Source organism: Manihot esculenta, chromosome 6 (assembly GCF_001659605.2).
Source record: "Manihot esculenta cultivar AM560-2 chromosome 6, M.esculenta_v8, whole genome shotgun sequence".
Lineage (NCBI taxonomy): Eukaryota > Viridiplantae > Streptophyta > Magnoliopsida > Malpighiales > Euphorbiaceae > Manihot > Manihot esculenta.
This window is the reverse complement of record NC_035166.2, coordinates 24,365,703-24,377,731: the sequence shown is the minus strand read 5'-3', so window position 1 is coordinate 24,377,731 and position 12,029 is coordinate 24,365,703. Positions and strand designations below refer to the sequence as shown.

The 12,029-nt window shown below is 31.9% G+C and overlaps 1 protein-coding gene and 1 pseudogene across 1 annotated transcript; one reads left to right on the top strand and one right to left on the bottom strand.

Annotated features, from left to right (window-relative positions):
• Positions 1–804: 804 nt before the first annotated feature.
• On the bottom strand, positions 805–4,434 carry LOC110617989 (alpha/beta hydrolase domain-containing protein 17B). The gene is made up of 5 exons (XM_021760981.2): positions 3,867–4,434; positions 3,087–3,123; positions 2,757–2,993; positions 2,605–2,652; positions 805–1,546 (listed from the first exon to the last, which is right to left on the bottom strand). The coding sequence occupies exons 1-5, from the start codon at positions 4,166–4,168 to the stop codon at positions 1,055–1,057; spliced, it is 1,116 nt and encodes a 371-aa protein (XP_021616673.1). The 5' UTR covers positions 4,169–4,434; the 3' UTR covers positions 805–1,054.
• A 2,883-nt stretch (positions 4,435–7,317) lies between these two features.
• Positions 7,318–10,636, top strand: LOC110617937 (annotated as a pseudogene).
• The last annotated feature ends 1,393 nt before the right edge of the window (positions 10,637–12,029 follow it).

Genomic DNA, 12,029 nt, shown 5'->3' with positions numbered 1-12,029 from the left:
ATAATAATATATTAAAAATTATTAAATTTAAATATACTATTTTAAATTAAGTAAAAAATAAATTTAAAATTATTTAGATCAATTCTTACACACGCCTTTGGATTATTTGGTTGTGGAAGCTAGATCATGCATTATTGTGCTTTTGGTGTATAGGATATTCTCCCTAGACATGCAAGGTGATTTACGTCGTCATCAAATTTTGCCAAAAGTCATTCCCCTCAGGCTGATTTTTATTGAGGCCCGTCAACCAAAACAAAAACTATTAGCAGACACCCTACTTCAAAGATAGAAACAGAAAATTTTGATGTAAAGGAAAGGCAAGGCAATAACAAAACGAAGTAACACAAGAATAAAATAAATATTGAGAATCGTTTAACGCGTATGGAATCAAAGCGAGAGTTTGTCTCAGAAGAAGAATGAAGTTGACCCTCAGTCTTTTGGAAAAACTTTGCCTTGGAGAAGCAGCAGCGGCCGAGCAGCTGTAGGAATCGGGGAAGACAGAGATGATGCCGACTTCTAACTGACCCAATCTAGAAATCCTTATTTCAATTATTCAGGTTTGCCCTAACTGAACTGAGGCAACAAAAGGTACTAAAATCAGAGGACAAACTCTGCCTATATATATCATATATGTTAATGCATATAGCGTAGATAAACTGACCAACAATCATGTCCCACGTGTGCATAAAATTTGTATCCTCGGTATCACATGCCATGGCTAGAGAAACTCGCCTATGCCAAATGCTCATCTCAGACATGCTTCTGTGTTAAACATGGTATAACATTGCAAGAAGATGGGCTAACTATATATAACCAGTGATCTTCATTTCTCTTGGAAAGTCTAAACAAAGAGGTTAGAATTCTTCCATTAACAATCAAGGGTAACAAATCCCAACCCAGTATGTATCAAACACCTACGACCCATTACACAGTTATTATGCAACTTCAATGAGCAAGGCACACACTCCGAAATCACAAGTTAAATGCCAAATAATTCCCCATTTTTTCCCTAAAACCAATCAAGTGCACAAATTTTACAAAGGACTTGGCATTCTTACCCAGTACGAATCCTATCAATCCAATCCACACTTTTCCTTGCCTTTTCTAGCTGTAGGTCAATGCTCTTTCTAGATTTGTCATGGTATTCCACACTTCTCCGTGACCTCTCCATTTGGTCAAAGGAAGTCTTTAACTTTTCTAGCTTCTCAATATTCGTAAACTTATATTCATGAAACTTCAGTTTTTCAGGTCTATCAGTGCTTTTTCTTGGTTTCTCCCTCCGATCTGTACTCTTTCTCGGACCCTCATAACAATCAGTACTCCGTCTTGGCTGTTCAAGTCCATCTGTACTCCTCCTAGCAGTATTTCTTCGTAAAGGTGATTTCTCAACTGTTGATAAGAACTTCTTCAGATGCCTAAGATACTCTGGATACAATTCTAAATCGCAGTGATTTCCTCCTTTGACCCATAGGGGTTCATATTTCTCCTGGCACAATTCCCAAAGCTGCTTTCCATGAGAACAGTCAACTACTTCATCAGATGTTCCCTGTAACAGAGCAGGTAAACTATAGCAGTTAATGTCAAGCAACTCTTAAGTCTTGAGTAGACTCCCAAACCCACCCCAACAGTTAAATTTTCAGCTCATTAAGGTTTTTTTTTTTCCAAAGCAGCATGACAACATTCAAATATGGATAAATGTTGACTCCTCCACGAAGTAAAGTTAACTAATTTCTAGTATATTATAATGTTAAAACATATTATTGTGTCTTTTCTTCATATCAATGACTTTTTATTTAGATGGACAAACATATACATAGGATAATGCACTAATGACTCGCCCAAGGAGACTAAGATATTCCTCATCATTTAACTGAAACAATACTACAATTTTCACAGAGCAAATATTCCTAAGGGTTTGTGTAGATCGTTAATTAACTTATAAGATAGTTTGATAGCTTATAAGCTCTAAAAATAAACTGACATATTTGTCTGTAATATTTTTCGCATTTATGAGCTCAGTTTATAAGTTAAAAAAAATGGGCTGGGGGAGACCATGTTATCATTTCAGTGCTTATAAGCTAGGTTGACCAAATACTTCACTATATTGTCTTCGTTTAATTTCAATATTCCATCGCGTACTTTATTTAATATCCCTTTTAGTAATTTTAACAATAAATGTGCTTAAAAGTTACTTTTTACTAAATGAATCAACTATCTATCAGCCAATATAAGCATCTTAACCAAATATGTAATTACTTAAAATTTTAAATACTTGTAAGCTTAACATAGCTTATAAGCTTTAAGTACTTGTAAGCTAATTTTGATAATTTAAGCCACACCCCCTCTAAAAATGCTTGATACGGCCTCAGCTTGGTTGTTGACCAACACCAAATTAAATTTTGAATAGTCTTGTAAATAGAAACAAACATCCTAGTACTTATAAGCTAATTTTCATAAATGAAGCCAAATACACTCTAAAAATGCTTGATATGGCCTCAGCTTATTTGTTGATCGACACCAAATTTAAAATTTGAATAACCTCGTAAATAGAAACAAGCAACATCTCAATTTAACTTCATGCAGTGCTGAGATCAAAATACTTACATGGATAACCAGCACAGGACACTTCACCAATGGAATCTTGTCTATATTCTGGATTACAGCCAAGTAAAAGAAATTTCAGTTCAGAGGCATAAAATGCAAGTTTGTGCTCTTTATATTATAAAGGTATTATAATGGAAGAAGAAAAAAAATACCTTGTAGATATCAAACCAATAGGTGCGCTTCACAGGATACATGACTCTTAACCCTGATAGTATAGGACTATGCAGGACAACAGCTCTTAGCCGAGGTAAACGTGCAGCAAGATCCAAAGTAGGCCCACTACCAACAGATTGACCATAAAGGATGATATTCTCCTGCTTGGTACCATAGCTCTCTTCAAGACACTTATAAGCAGCTTCAATATCAGCATAAGTATTGTGCTCACTGGGCTGCAGAAAGGCAAAAAATGAAGCTTTAGAGAAACAGCTTGACCACAGTAATTTCAGTCAAATATCAAATCTAAGAATATTTATATTGCTCACCTTCCCTGATGACTGTCCATACCCAGAGTAGTCATACCTGCATAAATTGCACAAAAAGGTATTTAAACACTTACCCTGTATCTAATACTTAACTGATAATATATCCACCTTATTAAAGAGCAGGTTCCTAATTGACGAGAAGATATAGGAATCTTCTGGTCCCCGTTGTATTATTTTTACTTCCCCATTAACCAGAAACCGTGGACAAAATATATTACTTACCGAAAAAGCGACACCCTCTTCAATTATCCCTTCTGCACAAACTATTTTCATGTCTAGGCAAAAAAATTACCCTCAATATCCTTTTTGCCCAACATGTTGCTGATATTACTTAATTAGACAGATATGCCAATTCCAAATATGAAAATCCATAAGATATTCCATTCCCCAAATCAAAGCAGTTATTTCTTAACGAAAGAATCATAGGAAATCCAGTGAATTTGACATTAGATCTGCTGGAAGAAAACTCCACTTCCTTAATTCAGTTAATCTATCAGCAAGAACACTAAACCAGGCACACAACAACCACTTGATCTTAAACAGACTCCGTCCCATTTAAAGAAATCAAACCAATGCTTGATCGATAAAAAACATTTAAATCTATCCAAAATTTATAATTTTCATCAAGTAATTCATAATCTGCAGTACAGCTCTTTCACAAAAGCAATTCAAATTACCTACTCTCTCAACGGCGAATCACACACTAGCCAATTTCAACAACATAGCATCTGAATATACAATTTCGAAATTGAAGACACGGCTAAGTGAAACTGAAGTTACCCCATGAGATTTACACGCAAGTGGATGCTCAATTCGATAAAAAGCTCATACATCTGGCCGATATCAGCAGCATTTCCATGAGAATATAGCAGAGTAGAGGTGGCCATAGGGTACCTAACATAAACAGCAACTATCTCGGTACCCCGGCGGGTGGGAAGGCGCAAGACGTCGACGTTCTCGCGGTGAGGGAAGTGGTCCAGCAGCAAAAGGCCAGTGGCATCATCAGTAATTAGCTTGTACGAAGGAGGGTTCGGCGGAAAAAAAGCAAATTTTGCTGCCATGGAAGAAGTCACCCCACCCATTCCTTTGATGCTCGGAACTCCCTTCTCTCTCTCTCTCTCTCTCTCTCTCTCTCTATATATATATATATATATATATATATATATATGCCCAATTGTTTATGCTCTGAAAAGGAACAGTGAGTTAGTGGAAATTAATCAGTAGAAGGAGGAGGAGATGATGAACATTCCTTGGCTTTCTCTTTTGGCAGAGTTCTAAAGAGAAAGAGAAAGAAGTAGAAGAAGGCCAGAACTGGTCAGTATCAAATACGTTAATTTTGTGGGTGAAATTTTCTCTTGCCCGTTTAGAGAGCAATGATATGATTACAGCTTGTCTCATGCGGATGTTCATCACCCACTCTCTCTCTCTCTCACGTGGTTGAGCTTCTGTCCTTATTATTTTGCACATTTACCCTTATTTTTGTATATTTTCTAATTTACCCTGACCTTCCATTCGTGCCCTTTCTTTACGGATTACGCATATTGCATGTTTATTTATGTGAATTTTATTATTTAATATTTTAAATATATTATTCTTAATATAATAAAATCATTTTTATTAAATAATTATTTATTTATTTATTGAAGAAAAACACTTTTTGAATTCGATTTCATAATGCATTTATTAGGAATAAAGGAAAGTTTAAACTTTGAAAACTGGAGGCATGTTCCACTTTTATTAATAAATTTTTTTTTTCTATAAAAGGGCATTCAACTTTATTTGAGAAAATAATGTCTAGCTGGCCCACAAAACAACAATATTTTTGACTCGGACATCATTCTCTTGCAAAATTATAATGACCATAATCAATTACATTTACAAGCGCAAGTTTAGTCAGTATTTTCATATTCATACCTCAAGTAAATAAATAAATAAATTACTTTTAAAGTTTTTTAAAATTGAAAAATTATAAATGTTGTAAAGAAGTGAATAGATAATTAGTAAGTTAAAATTTATTTTAATTAAAGTTTATTAAAATTAAATGGTGGAAACTTTTTTTTCAAAAGAAATGGTGGAAATGAAAGCTAAATAAATCCACCAAAAGCATTGATTTGTATCCAGGTTGTCCCATTTTCTTACACGTGTCGGTGATTAAGAAACAACAATACTCAGCGTTTTGGGAATGTATTCCCTGAAGCGCAAGCACAAGCAACAGCAAATGTGAGGACCATTAATATGCAGGAGAAGAAGGTTACAAGTTTAGTGTTGAATAAGACAGCTTTGTCCAACAACCAGATCTTGAATTAGGTTGGATTATGTGATTAATGCAACCAAACAACTCAATAAGATCAAACGGTTCCTATTATAGTAGGTGTAAAATTATTATTTAATTATTATAAATAGAAATATAATATAAATTATAAATATGAGAATAATAAATTTTAAATTAATTAAATAAATATCATATAACTTTAAGCTAATAAAATTAATATAATTTGAAGTTAATAAAAAAAATTAATTATGAACAAATTCTTGGACGGAGATTTAAAAGCAAAGAGAAATGAGATAGTAGGACCCATGTTAATAAAGATGATGGGTTCCTATGAAACAAACCCACTTGATTGCTCAGGTGGAGCCTCCTTTAATATAAGATCCCTTATTATCTATTTTCATGTCTGGACGTTGACTCATCTATTTCTCTTCCTTTTCAAATTTCGATTTAATGTTCTGGATTATTTTATATTCTCAATTTTAATTTTATCCTATTAAATCTTTTAATTTTTAAATGATTAAATAATTTAATGTCTATATCTTATATATATATTATCATATTATAAAAATTAAATTATTTAAAATTTAAAAATTATTTAAAATATAAAATAAAAATAAAATTAAAGGGGTAAAATAACTTTCTATAAAATATTAAAAAAAATAAATTATACATTTTACCAATTATATATTTTCAGAATAATAAATACATTATAACTATGGAAGTGATCGTACGTGTGGCTATTAATAATTACAATTTATATATTTAATTGAAATTATTTAATAGATATGAAAATGTAAGAATGTAAATTTAGAAATTATTTACAGTTTTAATTTTTAAATGGTTTCACAAATTAATATATTAGAAAATAATTATTTTTAAAATAGTAAATAATTATAACGAATTTTCATAGATTAAGTAAAATTTTATGTGAACTTGTATTTTTTATCAATATTTCCAAATTTTTTTCACATTAAAAGTAATTAGAAAATATAACAATTTCGTAAATTTATCTTTCACAATTCAACATCTAAAAATAAATATAACTATTAATTAATGTATTATTTTTTTCTAATTGGTAGATTATTCTTTTTCATCAAGAATTTGACAATTTATTACTAGTTAAACTCTCGAGTCTGGAATTTTTTATTATTATTTCAAATTTAATATTGAGAAAAAAATAATTTAGAGAGAAATTTAATCTCCATAATTTAGATGATTTTATTAAATGAAAACATTAAAATATTTCATTAAATTTGATGAAATATCATCATAATTTAATAAGAGATTATACAGAAGACAAGTCCAATTCCTTTTTTTTTCCTGTAAATAAATCTCTAAATTTATATTTAAGGCAAAATAATTCATGATATAATAAAATATTATACTCTAACAATAATTTTTTAATAATAAATATCAATTTTGCAATTTTAAAAATTATTACTATGTATATGTAGTTTTTTAATTTTTATGTTAAGTAAAATAATAATTTTTTGATATTTTATTATTAAAAAATATCATAACTTATTTGAGCTTAAAAATAACATTTAGAAATTTATTTGATAAAAAATATTGAATTAAACTTATTTAGTTTTTAATTAAAAGTTAATTTGTACTTTATTTCTACAAATATATCCAATACTTTTATTTATTAAACTTAAATTTTTAACTATTTTATTCTATCAATTAAATGAAAATTTTTCATTGTGTTATTTATTTATTCGTGGTCATTGAATTTTAATTACGATTTTATTATAATTTTTAAATTTTAATTTTATTTTAAAAAAATTATTAACGTTTAAATATTTACTTGAAACAGTAATATAAATAAGTTTTCAGTAAATTTTTTAATAAAGCATACACGTGGTTTAATATTTTTTTAAAAAAATTTCTTTGAAGCTTAACAAATAGAGTTAAAATTTTCTCTAGATTTCTAAGTGCTCACCCTATGTCAATGAGAAAATGGAAGCGGCCATGAAAGACGACCATACTACTAAGAAGTGCAAGATTCGTGACCGCTTTATTGCAATATTTATAGGAATATTCTTTGGAGACAAGGTTCTCGGCGCCACAAAAAAGATATGCTTGTTCAAGAAAGGTGTCTCAAGCAATAGTGATGTGAATAGAAAAGAGATAGTGATGGAAAAATATAAGCAATCTGGAGAGTGAATGCAGGTTACAAGGCGTAATAAGCGTTCTCAAAATAAAAATATGGTAAAATTTTCTAAAATAGACCACCTTAGGTCCAGATTTAGAGTGCTTGATGAAGAAACCATATCCATCACTAAAAAAGGAAAATAATAGGTCTAATTTTTCTGCTCTTAGTGGTATAAAAAATAATGGTGATTCTTGAAAAGCAATAAAGTGATGAAACGAGTGAATGGGCAAAAGGAGACAAATGATTCTAGATGGATTACATAGATGAGATCAAAAAAAAATTTTCTAAAGATCAATGTCGATAGAGCATGGTACGCCGATACTAACATAGGATATGGAGGAGGTTTGATTTGAGATTGCAACGACACTTGGATTCAAGATTTCAAGACCACTTTTCCAAAGACTAGCGTTTTACAGGCAATATATGAAGGTATTCATCTAGCAAGAGAGCTACAAGTCCAGAATAGTCATAACAAGATGGCAATTGACATGCTCAATGGTAAGAATCCGATCCCAGCAAGGTGGAGTAAATGAGAGGAAGGAGGACACCGTCAACAAAGAGTTCGTTGACGAATAGTAGATCGAATTTCGAGAAGAATGGATTACTGATCATCCAAAGCTCGAAATTAAGGGAGGTGGAAACGCAGCTTCTTATTCCACTGTTGCATGGAGAGAGTGGTGCTTGCTAGGTATATTTCGAGGACTATCCATGGTTGGTGTACAGATATACATAGAGAGAGAGGAGAGAGAGGAGATAAGGTGGGGAAGTTTCTTAATTTGCTAAGGAGATGTGAGAGTTTTAGTACAAATGATCCTAAAAGAACTTTATTATTTGATGTGTCAAATGAATTTCTTTGAGTCATGTAGAATCTGTCACATGTGCATTTATTAAAAAATTATTTGAGTGAACATTGATTATTTTTTTAAAGTAATTAAAATTAAAAACCTGCAATAAAATAGTGATTTGAATTTAATGACCGTAAATGAAAATTATTTGCATTAACTCAAAATATTTCTTGTTAAATTAATGAAAAATGAGGGAAGTAAATATTATTTATATAAAAAATCTTAAACGCCCTTGTATTAGGAAATTGCGAGGTTATAATAATAATAATAATCTCATTTACATAATAATCAATTGTGAAATTGTTTTAGGAAATTGCGAGAATCGAATCCCAGAGAGAGAATGAAAGAGTGAGAAAAGCGAAAAAGCCTAGAGCAGAGCAGCATAGATATTGGTGGTGGTGGGAAATTGCAAGGATCAAAGACACGAGAGCGAGAGGAGTATGTTGGTGAAGGGCAAGACAATATCCTCGATAACACACTGACTACCCACATGTCTCCTTGTATGGGTCGCCACTTGCTTCCCCACATCTTCTTTTTTAATTTTTTCAATCAGATTCAGATTTCATATTTGAAAGCTTCATACAATCATAAATTCTTTTTCCAACATTAACACTATGAGGAAAAGCTGTATGTACGAGGCCATCACCTCCAACTTATTTGGAGATAAACCCATTGTCTAGACTGAGTGGCCCATTCATGAAAGTACGATTAGACCCATAATTTTGAGGATCTCACGTACACGTGCTTCAAACCCAACAAAATATCTAAGCCATGTTTTTTTTACCTGGGCCGAGATGTTAGAGAAAAAGATCAAGGATCACCGAACACGTCATTGAATACAAACCATGACACTGTTGTGTTATTTTAGTGGTTAATCACATGATTTTACTAAACTAATCACCAATTTACAAACAATAAACATTTTCAATTCAGACAAGACAAGGCAGAAAAATGGAGCATTAGTCAGAAAGATGTATAACTAGAGTGTTGCTGGGAACCTGCTAAGTGGGAGACTGATGATCAGTGAGATGCATTTTTTCAGTTGATTTTAGGGCCCACCTGCTAAATTATCTCATCTTTTCAGTTCTTGCCAAGTGTCACTCTCTATTATTATAATAATAACAATAATAATATATGTCTATAAGCTTGCCACATGATCTTCTAACATTGCATAAATATGGAAGGCTAGTGCCAATCCACCTAGCTCAAGCATGGATTCCGATGTGCTTCATCAGTGTATTATTGAAGTCTCTCAAAAACTCAATTCCCATCTCCAATCTCCTAAGCACAACTGCGTCACCACTCTCAAAACCCCAACACCACGCATCAGCTGCTTGGCAGTCCACAACATCTTCCTTTATGCAGCCTCAATCAATGAAATCAATGTTTTTGACTTATCTAACTACACCCACATTGATACATTTACTACTAATGATCCATCTTCCCGGCTTCATCAAGTCTATAGCATTCCATAAAGCTAAAATCTTCACAGCTCATCAGGACTGTAAGATCAGAGTCTGGCAAATCTCTCACTCCAAACAACATCACCTTATCTCCACTCTCCCTACTCTTAAAGACCGGTTTCGCCATTTCGTCTTCCCAAGAAACTACGTCAGCGTTAGGCGTACACTGGGATACAGTTTCAGGGTTAGCTGTGCATGGAGGATTATTGTACTCAGTTTCATGGGACAAGAGTTTTAAGACATGGAATGTTGAAAACAATCGGTGTTTAGAGTCAATATCATCAGCCCATCAAGATGCTGTTAATACATTGGTTGTATGTGAAAATGGAACTGTTTACACAGGTTGTGCTGATGGGTTAATTAGGGTTTGGGAGAAAGTTGGCAAGGAGAAACACCATAGTTTGGTTGCAACGCTGGAGAAGCATAAGCCAACAGTGAATGCGCTTGCATTGAACGGTGATGGATCAATGCTATTCTCTGGTGGCTGTGATTCGATCACCGTGTGGGAGAGGAAGGGAAATGAACATCAAATGGTGTTTGTGGAGGCACTGCGGGGTCATGCAGGGCCAATATTATGCATGGTGACCGTGGATCATTTGCTTGTGAGTGGGTCATCAGATCGGACGGTGAGGATTTGGCAAAAAGGGAAAAGGCATGGATATAACTGTGTGGTGGTTTTGGAGGGGCATGAACAGCCAGTTAAGTCGGTTGTGGCAGTTGCAGGAAGAGATGAGTATGAGAATGGTGGTTCGTCCTTGTCAATTTGTAGTGGAAGTCTTGATGGGGAGATCAAAGTATGGGAAGTCAGAACCTAAGGAGGATTATCTACAGATCATAGGCCATCGATAATTAGTAGCTTTTGTGGAATTTGTGAAATATTTATCTGGATTTGATCCATTGTGAATCAATAGATTTTCAGAAAATAATTAAATGAATTTTATTAGAAAAAAATAAATAAAATTCACTTTAATACTTTAATGTATCGGATTATTTAAAAATCTTCATTGGTCATAATTGATAAAAAAAAAAAGAGAAAACAAAACATTCTCCCTGATTATTACATTCAACAAAAGGTTGTCTCGTTGATTACATTTCAATTAATTATAAGCATCTTTTAGTTAATGTGTCATTTATACATTAATCAAAACCCATTTCTTTCCTTTTTTTTTTTTCAGGTTTTTTGGGAACAAAGTCATTGCGCATAAGTTCAATAATCTGAAAATTATATTTAATTATTATAATAAGTCACTTTTTAAATAAATTATAAATTATATATGTATTTTTTCTAGCAGCGAATTATGAGGAATAGAGATTTGAATTTAAGTCTATTTTTGGATCACTAATCAAATGAGGGTGTGGAAATTGGTAGCAAATTTGATACTTAAGAAAGATGTTAGCTCTGAAAAATGGGTGCATGTGATGTGAGATGGATACTTAAGAAAGTTGACCCATATCGGCCGGCATAAAATAGTAATGTGTTTGCGTAAGGGCTTACGCATGCAATTTCAAAGCTTCAAAAAGAAACACATCCTCAGCCGATGCTTCATAATTATAATTATTGGCTTTTTATGGTCTCACAATAATTAAAGGTGTTTCTTTTGAAGTAACATTATTCTTTTTTATTATTTTAATTCTTTATTAATTTAAAAATAACTCTGAATATTTTAAATAATTTTATACTTATCAATAATATAAACTAAAAAATTAAAAATATTATTTATATATAAGTGATAATATTCAGCAAGGTTACCTTACAATACCATGTGCAACTTCACTGTGGACTGATCTTCCTACCAGCCAAAGACATTAGAAAAAAAAAAAATACTCCTTTTTTTTTAATCTATCATTTTAGTAGTTTCTTTATTTCAGTATTTTATTAAATATATATATATATTTTATTTTTTCTTCAATAAATAAAGTATTTTAAAAATATTAATTAAATTAATGTGAAAAACTTTAAACAATTGAATAAAATAATATAGAGGGAGGATATAATATGGCTGAATTCCATATTGAGATTGGCACACTTGTAAAAATCCACTAAATTTAGTTTAGCCCTATGATAGAATAATATTTCATTTGGGTATCAAATTATGGAGTGACCATTGCGTTTACCCCAAATATTCCTCTTGAATTAACAAAAAGATACCATTATCCAAGCTTATCATATGATACAGTGATTGGTATTTGGTGATGTTATTGGAATTG